General features: G+C 38.4%; 1 protein-coding gene across 3 annotated transcripts in view; it reads right to left on the bottom strand.

Moving 5' to 3' along the window:
* Positions 1–20,138, bottom strand: part of NARS2 (asparaginyl-tRNA synthetase 2, mitochondrial) — a 132,283-nt gene that overhangs the window by 24,528 nt on the left and 87,617 nt on the right. For all 3 annotated transcript variants that reach the window (XM_052662004.1, XM_052662005.1, XM_052662006.1), the window contains one exon: positions 3,672–3,804. In XM_052662004.1, coding sequence (XP_052517964.1) covers positions 3,672–3,804 — 133 coding nt within the window. The remainder of the gene's footprint in view (positions 1–3,671; positions 3,805–20,138) is intronic.

Below are 20,138 nucleotides of genomic sequence, written 5' to 3'. Positions count from 1 at the left end.
GCACGACTGAGCGACTTCACTTTCGCTTTTCACTTTCATGCACTGGAGAAGGAAATGGCAACTCACTCCAGTATTCTTGCCTGGAGAATCCCAGAGACAGAGGAGCCTAGTGGGCTGTCATCTATTGGGTCACACAGAGTTGGACACGACTGAAGCGACTTAGCAGCAGCAGCAGCAGCAGCCCCACCAGACAGTTGTCTCTCTTTCCTCTCTGAATCACCAGACACCCTACCAATGCTGCAAATACAGTGGGGCTATATAAGTGTCTGAGTAATTTAATCGATCAGCTACAGGAAAGAACTTAATTATCAAATATCAACTAGTTAGATTTATGTATGTATATAAAATATTTTGGGCTTCCCTGGTGGCTCAGTTGGTAAAAATTCACCTGCAATGCGGGAGACCTGTGTTTGATTCCTTGGTTGGGAAGATTCCCCGGAGGAGGGCATGGCAACCTATTCCAGTAATCTTGCCTAGAGAATCCCCATGAACAGAGGAGTCTGGCTGGCTACAGTCCATGGGTTTGCAAAGAGTCAAACACAACTGAGCAACTAAACATACACATAAAATATTTTATACTTCTCTTTATATTATTTTATATTATACATGTATTTTATAGAAAAGTAAGGAATAACTTGACCAAAGAAGAGCAAAAGGAGGCTGAAGATGTTTTACTTTGAGGCTATATCACCTTCAATCCAGCAGAGAGATAAAGAAATTACTAAGTAACTAAATGATTTATGAAGGGTCATCTCTCTCAATCACTGAAAAAAGCCAATGTATTTTGGGAGTAATAAAACACATAAATTGGAGAGTATGCTTACACTATTGAGAGACAAAATACACCTATTTGCAAGATAAAGACTGTGCCACTAGGCTGGTAAAACAGTATCTTTGATGAGCAGTATATTTCCATTTGAAGAAGAAAACCACTGGCTCTTCTAACCTTGACTTTCAGACTATGTTTTATGAATATATTGAAGAAAACAGAAACTTATCTGAAGAGTTAACATAATCCTCCGAAGTTTTAAAAAAAATATATTATTCAACAGCACTGAAATATCAATAGTACTATTTAAGTGTTTATACTTCATAAGAGGAAAATATCCCTTGTTACAATACTGATTTAATATTTAAGAGACTGCTCTTCATCAAGGTATTATTTCCACAGAATTCAATTTATCAAAGGCAGAAAATTAAAAGAAGCAGAAGATTACTTTGGGAGGAACATATTTTTTTCTTTTATCTTTAGAAAAGATTTATATTTCAATTAATCAAACTATTCAACAGTGTATATGCCTGGAGTATCACTCAGTGGAGTAGCAAATAATTAAGAATCATTTACAGAGTACATAATTATAGAGCAAAGATTATAATGTTTAATTAATTCTAACATAACCATGTCTATTGTCTTTATGAACTTTCCCTCTGGTTTTATGTTGGGGCAGTGGAGAAGCAGGAGGTAAAAGGTGTGGTTCCACTCTCTACAATACTCTCATTGCCTGAGCCAAAGAATAATAAAGAATTGGGTGGTGAGCTAAAACTAAAAGGTGATTAAGGAATTTTACTGACTCCATGAGGCTCATATTCTGAATCCCTAAACCTGGAAAGGCGTTACTCAACAGTATTACTATCAACATTTTTGGCCAGACAATTGTTTGTTGTGGGGGAAGAGGCTGTGCACTGTCGATGCTGAACAGCATCCTTAGCCTTTACCCATGAGATGCCAGTAGCAACCAGTCTTCCCTACTCCTCCGCCCACTCCCTGGTAGGGACGAAGAAAAATGTCCCTGGGGAACACTGCTCTAGAGAAATCAGGGAGAGACAGTAAAGGAGTATATGTAATTAGACACTGTGGGGTGTGGCCAGAACACCCCCTCAGGACCAAGATCTTTATCTGCTGGGAATATTAACTGCTGATGTTTCATAGTTGGGTCCTTCTTCAGCAACTGTCCAGACCAAGAGTGCTGTCTTACCCACCCAAAGTTACAACTCGTCCCAGGCTATCTCGTGTCCAATGACTGGCTAACAGGGGGAGGCACTTGCTTTCCCATGGGACAACCATGAAGGGCAATTCTAGCTTCCAAGGTCCTCACAGAATTGGCAAAGGCCTCTGTAAACACATCACAGTTCAACTTTTCCTTCTGTTCAGTGGTGCTGTCTTCCTTTCCTTTCCAGATACTTCTCTAAAGAGCATTCCCCAGTACTATCTAGTACTATCTACACACAAATCTTTGCTTTAGGGTTTATTTAGTAGGAAATCCAACTTAGGATAATAAAATTGTGACTCCATTCTGTTAAGAGGAAAAGGTAGTATTTCTGTTTTAAGTAGAATTGGGTCATTTACTGGGTGAGTAAGAGTAGAAATGAATAGAAGAATTGATACAAATTTCTAAAATAAACATACTGTAATTAGAAAATCAAACTAAGATATTAACCAAAATGGTAATGGAGAGAGAATTCATATTAACAGTTAACAAATTCTGGGTACTTACTAAGTATCAGGAACTATCCTAAGTGCCTTATAATATTATCTGCCTAAGTAGGTATTATTATTCCCATTTTCTGGATGAAGAAATTGAGGCTCAGAGAAATTAAGTCCCATGTCTAAGGTCACACAGTAAGTGATGGAGCTAAGGAATCAAATCCTGGTCCATCCAACTCCAGAGCTATGTTCTCTCTATTGATTATGGCCACAGCCTCCTGAAAAGTCTCCCATCCCTGTTTTTATCTCCTCCTAAATTATTCTTCATCATTCATCGTTCTTCATCATGCTGCTAGATAGATATTTCTAAACTGTAACTCTGACCCTGGCCTTTCCTCATCAGGAACTCTCTCTCCTCTATCTTTTGTATTAAGTTCAAATCCCTCAGCATGGCATTTAAATACAAACTCTTTCTATCATGATCTGACTCTTGATTATCTCTCCAGCTTTATTCCTGTTCCAGAGTTCTGGCAGCTCCTGTGGATGCTTTCTCATATTATAGCTATAGACATGTTTCTCTAACTATAAAGATGCTTTGTTTATTTGCTTAGCAAATACCAAAAGCTACTATTTACTAAGCCTGCTTTATGCCAGACCCCATACTTAGTGCTTTACACTATATACAGTCTTTCATCTGTTGTTGTTGTTCTACTTGGTGACTACTAACTTGTGTCTGACTCTTTGCGACCCCATGGACTATAGCCCGCCAGACTTCTCTTCCATGGGATTTTCCAGGCAAGAATACTGGAGTGGGTTGCCATTTCCTTCTCCAGAAGATCTTCCCGACTAAGGGATGGAACCCACATCTTCTTCACTGGCAGGCAGATTCTTTACTACTGAGCCACCACTGAAGCCCACTCTTTCATTTACTTCTCACAATAACCTAATAAAAGAGCTACTATTTTTCTCATTTTACAGGGCGGAAGCTAAAGATCACTACAGTTAGGTAATACAGCAAAGTTAATGGCAGAGTCTGGACATGAACTGAAACTGGTATGACTCCTGTACTTTAAACTATTACACTAACAGCATTTGGTAGATGTTCATTAAATTAAGTAGTTCTCTATCTTCTTCATTCTGTGAACACCTGTAAGGCACAAATGTCCGAGGTAAAAATGTATACAGAAGCCTTTTAATGTCACAGATGTCTGGTATTTAGAAACTGTTTTAAAACCTGAGCACCTACCTGCATGAGATCTTGCAGGCTCTCCAGAAAAGAAATCTCTGCTTCTACCATATAGAACTCTGCCAGATGCCTCCGGCTCTGAGAATTCTCTGCTCGGAATGTTGGACCAAAGGTAAACACTTGAGTAAAAGCTCTGCAATTCAAGATTAACAGTATAAAAATAGGATTTACATGATTAATTCTAAGTTTTAAAAATATTCAGTGAATGCTTAAGGAAAAAAAAGTTTTGTGCCTCTGTCTTGTCCACAAATCCACACATCTTAGCTGCTATATTTCTTTAATGGGTGATAATAATAGTTTCATTAAAAATGTTACATTTATAGAAACCATTTTATCCCAGAGGAATTTGCAAATGTTTTACAAACCCTACAGCTTACTAAATATAGACTTATAACCACTTCTGGGTGCACTCCATTGCAGCTGCCTTAAACAGCAGACAAGTACATTTCACAGCAATTGAGAACAAAGTCAAAGACAAATACCATAGCCCAAGAAGCCACACAGAGAATCTAGACAGCAATAGTTAAAATCAGAATTTCATGTGGATGAGGTGAGTCAAGCATTTTCTAAATACGTGAAAAAGGAATATCAGATACGCATGGCAACTTGCCTTGTTAGGCTTACTCAAATCCTTTACGCCCACTCAAGAGTTTCATTCAGTGTTGAATGACCCCTGACATTTGAGGGGTGGGGTGGATTTTGAAGAACTATTTTAACTGTGGTTTTCAAGAAGGACTATAGTTCAACAACATAAATGGAAAAAAAAATAGTTTTTTTCATGTCCTGCAGAGAAGTGGTCATGATACCTTCATTCTTTAATATTTATAGTGTCCTTCATATATGAGAAAGGTTAACAACTGGGACTAGATCAAGCATGTATGAACAAATGAGTATTTCATAAGGCTATGTAATCTTTGAATTATAAGGTTTGGTTAGAGCAAAACAAGAGATTTGGGGCTCCTTAGCTGTTATCCTCAACACTCTTCATTTGTCTGTCATCAGTCAGATAACATTAAGATCAGAAAATAGTACAGAAAACAAACGGGTTGTAGATATCAGGGGTTTTGTTTTGTTTTGTTCTTTAAGTAAAGATACTCTAGGAAATTAAACAGTAAAACAATAATACTGCAAATTATGACATTTATTTTTTCTTTCAAAGGCCATTTCAGCTAAGGCCTAGTTGGTAAGAAGCTTAGGAATTTATGTTTTGGTTCCACAGCTACCTTCCTGAGACCACAATCATTTAACCTCTGAGAATCCTAGTTTTTCACGGAAAAACAAACAGTAAAAACTCAGGATTACTACAGTAACCTCTCCCAAGATTCAGATCCAGACTCTCCTACTAGAATGTTTCTGAAAACACTGACCCTACCTTGTCCAAAATGAAAACTCCTGTTCCCCAAAACAAACGAAAAATAAAATAGTGAACAATCCTGGTTTTCCTTTTACATTTTCCCCAGTTCTATTAATCTCAGTTAACCCACCTCAGCACCCAAACCAGATCCCCATCCCTCCCTCACTGCTCACACATTTCCTATCACAAAATTGAAACTGTTCACACCTAGGAAAACTCTTGCAAATCTAGAGACTACTCCTTCCCCCTCCCCAAGGTGAAGGTGAAGGTGAAGGTGAAGTCGCTCAATCGTGTCTGACTCTTTGCGACCCCGTGGACTGTAACCTACTAGACTTCTCCGTCCGTGGGATTCTCCAGGCAAGAATACTGGAGTGGTTTGCCATTTCCTTCTCCAGGGGATCTTCCCAACCCAGGGGTCGAACCCAGGTCTCCCGCATTGGAGGCAGACGCTTTAACCTCTGAGCCACCAGGGACTTTACTTGGCTGTGCCAGGTCTCAGCTGCAGCACATGGGATCTTCAATCGGATCTTTGTTGTGGCATGCAGGAGCTTTCAGTTGTAGCATGTGGGATCTACTCCCCTGATAAGGGATCGAACCTGGGCGCCCCCCAGCATTGGCAGCATGGAGTCCTAGCCACTAGACCACCAGGGTAGTCCCTAGAGACTCTTCATTTCCACAGATGCTATCTTAGTGTCATCTCTTGTGTCTGGCTCCTGCCTTTCTTCCACCAGTCCCAAACAAAACTCCCAAGGTAAGTTTTCAAATTCAAATCTGACTATATATCAGCCCTAATTTAAAAACCTTCAATGGTTGCCCCCGGCTCAACAGTTAAAATTCAAACTCCTAACTTGGACTGGACCTTCCTTCCCAAAGCCTTTCCTCTAATATACTGAGGACACTCTCCTTACATGCCCTGCATGCCTTACGGCCTTTTCATTGGCTATCTTCTGTCTGTAGTGCCGAGGCCCTGTTCCTCCCTCTCCAATGGCAAATCTCCATCCATCCTTCAAGAATTGACTTAAATATCACTTTTTCTTACCATATGTTCCCCAACTTTATTGTTTCCTCCTTTATATGACTAACATTTTGTTTATGTATTTATTATATAAAACGTATCACTTAGAAATATAATTATGCATTTTGTATCATTTCCCCTCAAGAAACTGTGAAATTTTCTAGAGCAGGAATAATGTTTTATTCATTTTTGCATCTCCAGTGCCTATGATAAAACAGGTGCTCTAGTTGAATGAATGAGCAATGATGATGATGACAGGCTTCCTCAGCTGTGAACTGGAAAAGCACAACATCCTCACAAACAATAACATTACAGATAATGCACAGGAAAATACTCAGATGTATTTTACTGTGGCTGTCACACAATAACTAAAATGGATCAGAAAATTTAGGTCTGTCCCACCAATAAATTAAAAAATTACAGGTCCAATATATGACTATGCAATCTCTAGGAAAGGCTGGCAACAGTATATCTAAATAAATAAAGTGACATTTTTTTCTGGCACTGTATCACAAGAAATTGAATATACAGCTGCGCACTACTGACAGAGAATATTCTACTGAGATTTTCTAGGGCATAAATAGAAACTCCATGGTACAGGAGAAATTTACTTTGAAGGCTCTAAGAAAGACTTCTAAGAGATGGACAGCGATCATCCTGAAATAGAAGGAAGGCCAATGGGATTGCTGTTCAAAAGTGATACATTATATGTATCAAGGTTACTAGATACAGAGAAAACAGTGATATCTAAAAGTACTACAGATTCAAGTCACAATGGCATCTGCTTCTCACATGGATAGGGAACTCTAAGATGAGCAGCGTCAGTGATTTTTACCAGTGGTTAATGATTTTCTCTTGCAATAAATACAGAGGTGCTTCCAAGGTGGCTCAGTGGTAAAGAATCCACCTGCCAGTGCAGGAGACGCGGGTTCCATCCCTGGGTTGGGAAGATCCCCTGGAGAAGGAAATGGCAACCCACTCTAGTATTCTTGCCTGGAGAATCCCATGGACAGAAGAGACTCATGTGCTACATGACTCTTGCAAAACTGTCAGACACAAGTTAGCAACAAAACAACATAAAATATAGAAGAAGATCGGGGATTTTTATTTTGGTAAGGATCAGATTCTAATTGTGGTGCCCAAAAGTTAAGTATTTCTCTAATAGAGTAAGTAAAAATCAATGGTCATGGTGCTTCCTCTGAATTACCAGAAAGATAAAATGAGCTGGAATGCATGCTGAAAATTTCCCTAATTTTGCATCTAGTCTTTAAGCAGATAAATATTTAAATAATTCAGTAAAGATCACCCTATGCAAGCATCCAGTGTTTTTTTTTAAATTATTTTTTAACTGAAGGATAATTGTTTTACAGAACTTTGTTGTTTTCTGTCAAATGCATCCAGTGTTTTACAGTAAAGTAGCTGTAGCAGGAGGAGGAGTGACAGTGGTCACCGTTAGCAAGTGCTCCTTGTGGACCAACCATTAGTTGTGAGAACCGCACAGTTAACTCCTTTATCATTAACTAAACATATATTGTTACTACTATTTTCCAGGCAAAGAAACTGAAGTTCAGAGAAGTTAGGAAACTTCTCCCAAAGTTATCGAGTCACAGCCTAATAAGTGGTGGAGGCCAGATAGCCTTAATTGTGATATTAAATTATTGATGCTCATCACCAAACATGGACAAACCCAGGAAACAGGTGAGAAAAGTTTGTAATATGTGCCTGCCCCTGATCCCCTTTCTTAAAGATGGCTAGGGTGAGTGGTTTGGTTTATTGTGAATAGCTTATTTATGTGTTAAAATCTTAGCTCTCTAAAATAGGTTGCTGTCATGCAAATAATGAGAAGATAAATTTTAATCAATATTTTGTAACTTTCAGCAGGTCATTCAGCCTTTCTGGTCTTCAAATTCTTACATGAGTGGGAGACAGGGGCAGTTTGGCATTATTCTCTAGTATCTTTTACAATAATTTTGTTTCTTGGTCCCTGTGAAATTGCTACGTTTTAAATTTATGCTGATTTCCTTTTTTTTCTCTACCTTCCACACACATGAAAGTGGTTTGCAGCAAGGCTTGGCCCAAGCAATAGTTAAAATAAGATCTGAGAACAAGGCTATTTCTAAAATAAGATACAAAACCAGGTGAAAGGCCAGTACTGCTGTGAGAAGAAACTAGCAGAAAAAATACTCAGCACTAAGAAATCATTCTTGTGCCAAATTATGGAGAGAGGAAAACTATATAAGGAAAGTCCATGAGCTTGGAGTTGATATTTAAGATAACAAAAGTACATTCAATACACATCAACTAAGATAGCTACAAAAACGGCTTTTTAAAAATAAAAAGTAAAGTTACCAAAAATAGATTCTACAAAGGCCATTTTCTCCCTTGTGTGGAGTTTTATGAAGCCCTAAATTGGCAAGTGGATTATTATGAAATAGTCACTGATTGCTTGGCCATTCATTCCTTCTGGCCCTAAAATTTAAGAGCTAATCTTTATATTTTGAAAGAAAAGAGGAATTACTGTTGTTTTTAGCTGAGGAAGAACTCATCATTTAGCATAAAAGGGATCAGCAACTTTCCCTAAGCCCACCCACTTCAAACCTTCTATCACTTCTCTACTTCATGCAGGAAATGTTCATTGAACTCAAGTGAACTCAAAGACAGCTTTAAACAGGCTTTTAAAACAATCTTTGTCAAGTGGTATTCCCATCATCCAGAAAACAATCACCTTCACCTATTTTGCTACTGCTTTGTACCCACTGGGTTAGCAATACTGTAACATACTTGTCATTCATTCACTGTTTCTACATGCCTAACAGAGTGGACACCAGGCACCTCCTTTTCAGCTTTCCCCTTTCCTCTATCTTGCAATAATACACTTGGTGAAAGGGTTTATAAAGAGATGGAGCTCTCACCACTTCATTAATTCTTATCAGGACATCCTAGCGAGGAGGCACTCTAAAATCTTAACATGTCTTCTCTATCATTACTGCTAAACATTTCTGCAAAATTAATTTTGTTTATTATGTCCTGTTCTTATTGTTTAGTCGCTAAGTTGTGTCTGACTCTTGTGACCCCATGGACTGTAGCCCACCAGGCTCCTCTGTCCATGGGATTTACTAAGCAAGAATACTAGAGTGGGTTGCTATTTCCTTCTCTAGGGGATCTTTCCAACCCAAGGATCAAACACATATCTCCTGTATTGGCAGGCGGGTTCTCTACCACTGAACTACTAATATGTCCTAAGTATCTGATTTAGAACTGAATTTGAAGTCCAAGCAAATTTAATCTTAATTGTAGGATGAGAGTCAAAGTTTGATAGAGCCTGACAAGAGTCTTGCTAAAGGGAGCGGAGAGTTGCCTTTGATGAGCATGTGAACTGGGGGAGGGATATTCAGCAAAGGGACTATAAATCACACAGGTCCTGAGGTAGGAGAGAGAGAGCCTGACATCTTTAAAGACAGAAGTAGGCCAGCAGCAAGACGAATAGTAAGAGATGAGGTCAAAGAGATAGGAAGGGATCAGGATCAGAACACAGAGGGTGGTCCCTGTAAGCCACTGTAACGAGAGTCTGGATTTTATTTACTACTCCTTGAAATATCTAACACTGTATTTTTCTGTTTTTCTGACCTCCATCTCTGCATCCTACATTCTACACTAGCTGTTCAACAAACACTGCTGCTGCTGCTGCTAAGTCGCTTCAGTTGTATCCGACTCTGTGCGACCCCATAGACGGCAGCCCACCAGGCTCCCCCATCCCTGGGATTCTCCAGGCACGAACACTGGAGTGGGTTGCCATTTTCTTCCCCAATGCATGAAAGTCAAGTTGCTCAGTCATGTCTGAAGGAGTCTTTTGGGCCTATATCACCCCCTGTCCAGAAACCTTCCACCCCCTTCACCTGCCCAGAAGACTTATCACCCACTGCCCAACTACAAATGCCATCTCAACTAAAAAATACCCCAAACATCCCACCTGATTAACGTTTCCCTTATCGCTTCCACAAGCCTCCCTACAAATATGGAACCTCCCTGATCCCTCTCCACACTCAGCCTGGTCGTTAGACTGACTGTCGCCCCTCCTTGCCTGAATAAAGGTAACCTACTTCTGTTAAGGTTGTCTTTCCTCTTTCTGCCTTGGCCCGAACTATACCTTACAGTGTCCGACTCTTCGCGACCCCATGGACTGTAGCCTACCAGGCTCCTCCATCCATGGGATTTCCCAGGCAAGAGTACTGCCATTGCTTTCTCCCCAACAAACGGTAGCACTCTTCAAACTTAGTCCGAGAACCTCTTCTTTTCCCCCTGTATACATTTTCCCTAAATGACCTCGCCTCAGTCATTTAATTAATTTTCAATTAATGACCTGTTGGCACACACAATTCACCAATTTGTATCTCTGGCCCAGACTTCTCTAAGTTCTAGAAGCACACATTCAGCTCTACTCAATCTTTCACTTGTCTCAAATAGAACTCACGCCTCCCTGACCCCTCACACTGGCTTCAGTCTTCTTTCAAGTTTCTACGTCTATCCTCCCAGTAGGTATACCACGTACTACTGTTCACAGAGTCTTTCAAATTTTTTTTAAAAATGACATATATGGATGTGACTATTTGCTTAATGTTCATCTTTTTCACTAGACTATAAATTTCATGAGTGACCTTATCTATTTTTTGATTCATTACAATATAACCAGTTGTTAACCCAGTGCACAACACACAGCAGATAATCAAAACTTGTCAAATAACTCATTTTCTGTAAAATACGCTGATGCACATACTTTGAATCTTTGAAACAGCACTGGATGGGGGCGAGGATAGAGGAGCAAGAAGAGGAAGACAGTAAACAGAATATCAATTACTAAGCAAAAAATTCTGCTATTCCCTGAAATAATTTTTCATAGAAGGCAATAGGAGATAAAAGAATCATTTTTGAAAAGACTCCTCACATGTTAGTTTTCGTTCTATAGGCAACAAGCACACTTTTGAAAAGTACTGGATCAGAAGAACTTCTCTAATTAGCAAAGATTTTACTTTTTGAGAAACTAAAATATAACCACACACAAAAAAATCTCCCTAAGTCTCACTCTATGTAAACGGAGAAGCCCTTGATGTTCTGGCTTCTGCCAGGGTGAATACCGACAAGTTCAAACAATTATTGTCATTTCATCATTCCTGCAATGATGGACTTTTCAGAGGATGGACTATATTTAGAAAATAGCATGTTTCTCCAGGATCAAATTTTGCTAATTATTTTTTTTTGGCTACTTTATTTAATTGAAGGATAATTGCTTTATAGAATTGTGTTGTTTTCTGTCAAACATCAACAAGAATCAGCCATAGGTACACCCATGTCCTCTCCCTCCTGAACCTCCTTCCATTCCAGATTGTCACAGAGCCTTTGTTTGAGTTTCCTGAGTCATACAGCAAATTCCCACTGGCTATCTATGTAACACATGGTCATGTACGTTTCCATGTGACTCTCTCCATATAGCTCACCCTCTCCCTCCTCCCTTCCCCCCAGGTCCAAAGGTCTGTTCTCTCCATTGCTGCCCTGCAAATAAATTCATCAGTACCATCTTTCTAGGTTCCATATACAGGTGTCAGTATACAAAATCTATATTTCTCAGCATTTCTGATTTACTTCACTTTGTATAATAGGCTCTAGGATTGTCCGCCTCATTAGAAATGACTCAAATACGTTCCTTTTTATAGCTGAGCAATATTCTATAGTATATATGTAGTACAGCTTCTTTATCCATCATCTGTTGATGGACATCTAGGCTGCTTCCATGTTCTAGCTATTGTAAATAGAGCTGTAATTGACAGTGGGGTACATAAGTCTTTTTCAATTTTGGTTTCCTCAGGGTATATGTCTTGGGGTAGCATTGCTGGGTCATATGATGGTTTTATTCCTAGTCTTTAAAGGAATCTCCATATCGTCTTTCATAGTGGCTGTATCAATTTGCATTCCTGCCAGCAATGCAAGAGGATTCCCTTTTTCTCTACACTCCTGTAGACTTTTTGATAATGGTTATTCTGACTGGTGTGAGGTGGTCTCACATTGTAGTTTCCATTTGCATTTCTCTAATAATGAGTGATGTTGAGCATCTTTTCATGTGTTTATTAGCCATCTGTATGTCTTCTTTGGAGAAATGTTTGTTTAGGTCTTTGAGAAGATAAACAAAGTTGACAAACCATTAGCCAGACTCATCGAGAAAAAAAGGGAGAAAAATCAAATAAAAAAAATTAGAAATGAAAAAGGAGAGGTTACAACAGACAACACAGAAATACAAAGAATCTTAAGAGAATATTATGAGCAACTATATGCTAATAAAATGGACAACCTAAAGGAAATGTACAGATTCTTAGAAAAGTTTAACCTTCTAAGACTGAACCAGGAAGAAATAGAAATTATAAACACTGAAATCAAAACTGTGATAAAAAATCTCTCAAAAAACAAAAGCCCACGACCAGATGGCTTCACAGGGGAATTCTATCAAACATTTAGAAAAGAGCTAGTGCCTATTTTTCTGAAACTCTTCACAAAAATTGCAGAGGAAGGAATACTGCCAAACTTATTCTACGAGGTCACCATCACCCTGATACCTAAACCAGGCAAAGACAACACAAAAAATGATACTGACACACGCCAGTATCACTGATGAACATAGATGCAAAAATCCTCAACAAAATTCTAGCAAACAGAATTCAACAACACATTAAAAAGCTCATACACCATAATCAAGTCGGGTTTATTCCAGGGATGCAAGGATTCTTCAATACACACAAATTAATCAGTGTGATATACCATATTAACAAATTGAAAGATAAAAATCATATGATCATCTCAATAGATGCAGAAAAAGCCATTGACAAAATTTAGCACCCATTTATGATAAAAATGCCTCAAAAAATGGGTAAAGAAGGAACCTACCTCAACAGACTAAAGACTATATATGATAAGCCCACAGCAAATATTATTCTCAACAGTGAAAAACTAAAACATTCCCTCTAAGATCAGGAACAAGACAAGGATGTCCACTTGTACCACTATTCCCCAGCTACAGCAATTAGAGAAGAAAAAGAAATAAATGGAACCCAGATCAGAAAAGAAGAAGTAAAACTCTCACTGTTTGCAAATACTATACATAGAAAACCCAAAAGAAACTATCAGAAAATTACTAGAGCTAATCAGTGAATTTAGCAAAGTTGCAGGATACAAGGTCAATACACAGAAGTCATTTGCATTTCTATAAACCAACAATGAAAAATCAGAAAGAAAAATTAAGGAATCAATCCCACTTACCATTGCAACAAAAACAATAAAATATCTAGAAATTAACCTCGTAAGTAGACAAAAGAACAGTTTATACAAAATTATAAGACACTGATCAAAGAAATCAAAGATGATATCAACAGATGGAGAGATATTCCATGTTCCTGGGTAGGAAGAATCAATATTGTGAAAATAACTATACTACCAAATGTAATCCACAGATTCAGCATGATCCCTATCAAATTACCAATGGCATTTTTCACAGAACTAGAACAAAAAATTTCACAATTCAAATGGAAACACAAAAGTCCCTGAATAGCCAAAGCACTCTTGAGAAAGAAGAATGGAGCTGGAGAAATCAATCTTCCTAAGCTCAGGCTATACTACAAAGCTACAGTCATCAAGACAGTATGGTACTGGCTGATTGCTTTAATTGTGTATTTGTCCTCACATTTTCAACAAGATACCACAACCATCTTTTCAAAAAAGGTACACATTTTGTTAAATGCATCTATTCGTTCCTAGATTATCCCTCCTGTAATCTCTCATGTTTAGTAGTCCTTGTACTGAGGATCATGAAAGAGAACATACCAGAACTTTAGGTACATGCATCACATAGTATTTACATGTTATTTAAGTCTATGAAGATTTCAAAGGTTGCCTTTTCTGAAATCTTATACTATAGCCGAAGATGAGTCATTATGACACTGAATTATCAACAGTGTCCTGGGCCCAAGTCTTGTACTGGTGATCCTTACTTTTTAAAGGTCATCATAGTAATTAATCCAAAGCCTGTAATCCGAAGACCTAAACTGAAATTCTGGCTACTCCACTTATGAACTAGCCCAGTTAACTTCTTTGAGACTGAATTTTTCTATGTGAAAATGAAGTTAAGTATACATTTGTCATGGGACTACTATAAAGATGAAATGAAACAAAATATGCATAAAGCTTAATGTAATGTAAACTTAATGTAGTATTAATTAATGTAATTAATATGGTAAGTGGTTCAACAAACAGGTAAGACTGGTTTTTTTTTTTTAAGTTTTTTATTTTTTTAATTTTAAAATCTTTAATTCTTACATGTGTTCCCAAACATGAACCCCCCTCCCACCTCCCTCCCCATAACATCTCTGTGGGTCATCCCCATGCACCAGCCCCAAGCATGCTGTATCCTGCGTCAGACAGACTAGCGATTCAATTCTTACATGATAGTATACATGATAGAATGCCATTCTCCCATATCATCCCACCCTCTCCCTCTCCCTCTGAGTCCAAAAGTCCGTTATACACAGCTGCGTCTTTTTTCCTGTCTTGCATACAGGGTCGTCATTGCCATCTTTGGTAAGACTGTTTTTTGGTTTGTTTCTGTTTATGTCTCCTTTCTTTCCAAAGGTCTATTGTTCTCATTTCACTGGTCTCAAAATCTCTTTATAACTTTCAATTAGTGCAAAAGAGATTTTGTTTATGTAGGCTATGTCTACCAATATTTACTATTAAAACTGAGAAATTTTTAAACATTGTTCATTTAAAAACAAACAATACACCCATGTCATAAAAACATCTTTTTAATAAAACTTTATAAGAGGAGTGGCATTGTTTTATATTTTTGTAAATTTTCTTCATATCTGGCTTAATAGAAGACAGCTGGATTCTCATATCTGCTTATGCATTCAACCCATTGTGTTATCATATGATAACTGGAAAACTCACTGTATACTCACGAAAGAATAAAAATAAAAAGAACAAATACTGGCTTAGTATTACTATGAAAACAGTTTTCATTTCAAAGGACTTTCTGAAAGGGTCCTGGGCGGGGGGCAGACAAAACTTTGAGACCCATCACATTAGGCAGTGATTCTTAATAAGCAGTACTAATTCTGGGTTCTACCTGTGGAAACTTACATTCAGAAAATCTAGGGAGAGTTCTGGACATGAGTATATTTTAAAGTTCTACATGTAATTACTAAGTGAACTCCTGATTAAGCACTACTACCCTAAAAAATGGTTAAGATCACTAATCAATATATTTTTTAAAAAGTTTGATAGCTATCATTCTTTAAATGGATATAATATATGCTGGTGAGGATGGAGTGAACTCCTTGTACATGCTGGTGGGAATGTAAAATCGTGTACTTACTGTGAAAAAGTCTGGTGATCCCTTAAAAAGTTAAAAATAGAATTATCATATGATCCAGCATTTCCACTCTGGAGTACGAACACCAAAGAAATGAAAATAAGTGATCAAAAAAACCCCTCCATGAGTGTTAGTCACTCAGTTGTGTCTGACTCTTCTTGACTCCATGGTCTTGTTAGGCTCCTCTGTCCATGGAATTCTCCAGGCAAGAATACTGGAGTGGGCTGTCATTCCCTTCTCCAGGGGATCTTCCCGACCCAGGTATCAAACCCAGGTCTCCTGCACTACGGGCAGATTCTTTACCATCTGAGCTACCAGGGAAGCCCTCTCTATGTGGATGTTCAAAGCAGCATTTTCACAATAGTCAAAAAATAGAAACAATTCAAATGTTCATCAAAGGATTAACGGATAAATGCTGCTGCTGCTGCTGCTGCAGCTAAGTCACTTCAGTTGTGTCCGACTCTGTGCAACCCCATAGACGGTAGCCCACCAGGCTCCCCCATCCCTGGGATTCTCCAGGCAAGAACACGAGTGGGTTGCCATTTCTTTCTCCAATAACGGATAAATGAGATATGGTATATTTATATGATGGAATATTATTCAGCCATGAAGAGAAACAAAGTATTAATATATCCTACAATATGAAGGAACCTTGGAAACATGATGTTAAATGAAAGAAGGCCAATACAAAAGGCCACATACGGTATAATTCCCTTTCTGTGAAATATCCAGACTAGGCAAATCCAGAGAAACAGAAAGCAGAAGAGTGGCTGCCAGGGCTGGGAGAAGAGGGAATGGTAAATGACTGCATCATCGGTATGTGGTTTCCTTTTGGGGTGATAAAAATGTTCTGGAATTATATAGTTGTGTTGGTTATACAGTATCACTAAAAGTAAATTTCAGGTTATATGTATTGAAGTCTATCACAACAGAATTTTTAAAAAGAAACTAATTGTCCAATAGGCACTTTACACATGTTTTATTTCATTCTTGCTTCTCTATGAAGCAAGTGATTTCATTTTATTTACAATGGAAGAAACTGAAGCTTAGACATGTTAAGTAACGAGTGCAGAGCAGCACAGCAAAGGTAGTTTTAGCCAGAGCAATTTGGCTCCACGGCCCACTTTCTGCTGAGATGCATGTGTGCATTCTTCAAAGCTAACAAAGTGCAGCACAGACGAGCAATGGTCCCACAACCCCACAAAATGCTGCCATGTGCTCCAAAAAGAAGCTTTGTACCTTTAATGTCACCATTATTTGAGTGGATTTTGCCCCTCTATACAAGGTCATTTCATTCCTGGTTGCTGTTTCCGATATACCTTTCTTCTTCCACTTGCTATCTCTGCGTTGGCCACTTCCTACCATGTACAGCTCCTTTTGTCTCTTAGGTATCACCTATAGCTCCTCCTTAGTGGAAAGGGGACAGTCATTTATAAGCTTTGATGGTCAATCAGGATACTTTTTCATTCCATTTTAGGTTACAGAAAAGGATAACACATAACACTATAACAGGGTAACACTGTGGGTCCTAAAAGGTTGAACTTGAGTTAAAATGAAGTTTTGTTAGAAATGCTTAAATGATCTAGAACAGTGGTTTTATGACTTTAGCATGCATTAGAATCATGGAGGGTTTGTTATCACACAGCTTGCTGGACCCCACACTCAGAATTTCTGCTTCAGTAGATCTGAGGGTAGGCCTGAGACAACTTCCAGGTGATGTTGATGCCCCTGGTCCAAGGGTAACACTTGGAGAGCCAGTGTTCTAGAGTGGTTCTCAATCTTGGCTGCACAGAATAACCTATGGTACTTCAAAAAACAATGCTGATGCCCCAAAAAACCAATTAAATCTGTTTATCTGGGAACTTGCACTAAAATCTGATGCATCTGTATTTTTAAAAAAGCTCCTTAGACACTGTAACCACTGATCTAGACCTTCTAATTGTTAACTAGGATTGAAGGTAAAAGGTACAAATAATACTCTTGTGGTTTCACAAAAAGGGTATGGTTTGTATAAAAGCTAGGGGGCTACGAATGAAATAAAACGTTTCTAATATTCTTGACAGATTCCAAATCAGAGCTTGGTATATGAACATAAAAGCACACAGGGAGTATGGCACACTAGGAATAGAGGCAAGACCCTTTCACAGGAGCACTTAGCCTATAGACATAACGCAGAAACATCTCTATTTCTCTGCATCCATTTTCCCCAAAATGGAACATGAGGAAAGAGGTCAATGGAGGACAGAGTTACTGGGCACTCCTCTGAACCTGTTTCAGTGCCCAGTTATACATATTCTGTTTATCCCACATCTACTACTCTACCAAGGGCTTCCCTGACGGTTCAGCACGTAAAGAAACCATCTGTAATGCAGGAGACACAGGACGTGTGGGCTTGATTCCTGGATTGATAAGATCTCCTGGAGGGGCAAATGGCAACCCACTTGAGTATACTTGCTTGGGAAATCCCATGCACAGAGCCTGGCCGGCTATAGTCCATGGGGTCACAAAGAGTCGGACATGACTGAGCATGAGCACAATGCTGCCCTGCCATACCGGGCCTCTTTCCCCCTCTTCTGATAAAATAACTCTTTGAAAGGCATTGATGACTTTAGAATTATTCAGTAAACCATGCTTGCACCTTCTGTTAACATTCCATCTATATAAAAATGCATAACTCTCAGAATCAGGCTTTTCTAGGCTCTTTACTCAAAATGAGTAAATTTAAGCCATTTTATTCATCATCTTCTGAAGAAGAGAATGAGTGAATTGTTCTCCAGTGGTCGTGGCTCCCTGAGAAAGAATATCCAAAACAGATACACAATGAACAGGACACAGCCTTCATCTTCTGATTTGGCTTCACTGATATATATGTCTGTAAAAGCCACAGTGAAACAGTGAGTGCTGCATAGAAACTAAAAAGAAATATTCTTAATGGTATATTAATAGATCATGGAGTGATCTACACAAAAGGTAAAGAGACTTTGGATTGAACCATCTGAGCAGTTGTTTTCAAATTCCCAATTCATACTTAACTCTTTAACAGCTCTCTATAAAATCCATTATCAAATCAAACACGTTTTGGCTACAGGTGAGCATGCATGAAAGTTTTCAGACACTTCTTTGTATGTTGTTCCTTTTGTTTAGTTGCTAAGTCATGTCTGACTCTCTTGTGAGCCCATGGATTGTCACCCACTCTTCTGTCCATGGGATTTTCCAGGCAAGAATACTGGAGTGGGTTGCCATTTCTGTCTCCAGGGAACGTTCCTGATCCAGGGATGACACCCACACTTCCTGCATTGACAGAAGGGTTCTTTATCACTGAGCCATCCGGGAAGCCCACTTTCTTGTAAAGTAGTCCCACTATCTGCCTAGAGTTCAAATGTTTTCACTGAATCTCACACTACACTGTCTGAAGAACAATCAGAAGGAAAGTACAGAATAGTCCACCCAGTTGAAGACACTAAGAAAAGTCACTTAACGATGTTCCAGAAAAAAAAAAAAAAAAAAAAAAACAACTTTAGGTTTTTATCTTTACTTCCCAATCTCCATAATTCATCGGTACTAAATCAGCTTCTTAAGGGTGAAAAAAGGATGGCTCAGGTTTTGTACGTTCTCCAAACTGTACGTTTATGTGGCACTTCAGTTTACTATCCTATGAACCTGTCTCAAGTGCAAAACATAGATTTTATTTTTTCAGTGTAGGGATGTACTATGGGAGATCAAGTGGGGGTTGACATCAGGAGAAATAAAAATAATATGAACATCAACCAGTACATGTTACTAAGCTTGTTACCAATTTCTACTGCAAGAAAGAAGCAAAATGCATGGCTGAGTTTCTTTATAAGCAATTTCACCTAGAGCAGCAAAGATGAATTTTCTCTTTATTTTGTAGAAAAAGAAGTAAATTTAATTTGGTAAAGTAAAATACAAAGAAATGTTTCAGTGGTTTTCATGCACATAGTTTACAGGTAAATTTTTAAATTTTTAATTTTTCTTAAAAGATACTAAATTCCTGAATTCATACAAAGAAGAATTCATACCAACACCAAGGGAATGAAATGAAAATGAAATTCTGCTTTCATATAACAAGGGTACTTTAAAATATCTAAACAGATCCAACATAATATTACCCCAAGTTTGTTAATGCATTTTCTCTTGAGTGACTTTTTTCCCCTCAACTAGAATAGATTGATGAAATACATTAAAATTACAGGTACAATTCAAGCCCACAGATCATATCAGCCAAGAAGAAAAAGATACTGCAGCCTAGAGTCTAGCTATGTGTCCTTTATCTTATAGTTGTCATTCTCTACCATGAAATCATATTCATTTATTTCTTCAATAAATATGTTTTAGGCTACTGACCAATATGGGCTTCCCTGGGGGTTCAGTGGTAAAGAATCTGCCTGCCAATGTAGGAGACGCAGGTTCGAACCCTGGGTTGGGAAGATCCCCTGGAGAAGGAAATGGCAACCCACTCCAGTATTCTTGCCTGGGAAATCCCAAGGATAGAGGAGCTTGATGGGTTACACTCCACAGAATTACAAAAGAATCAGAGAAATAGTGACTAAACAACAACTAATCACTATAGAAAACATAGACATAAATTGGACATGGCCTTTACCTTCAAGGAACTTACAGACTATTAACAGTAGGGACATCACAGACCTAAATCTTCAAGCTACAATT

Source organism: Budorcas taxicolor, chromosome 25 (genome assembly GCF_023091745.1).
Source record: "Budorcas taxicolor isolate Tak-1 chromosome 25, Takin1.1, whole genome shotgun sequence".
In the NCBI taxonomy this organism is placed as follows: Eukaryota; Metazoa; Chordata; class Mammalia; order Artiodactyla; family Bovidae; genus Budorcas; species Budorcas taxicolor.
Note: the sequence above shows the minus strand (reverse complement) of the source record. Positions and strands in the feature narration are given on the sequence as shown.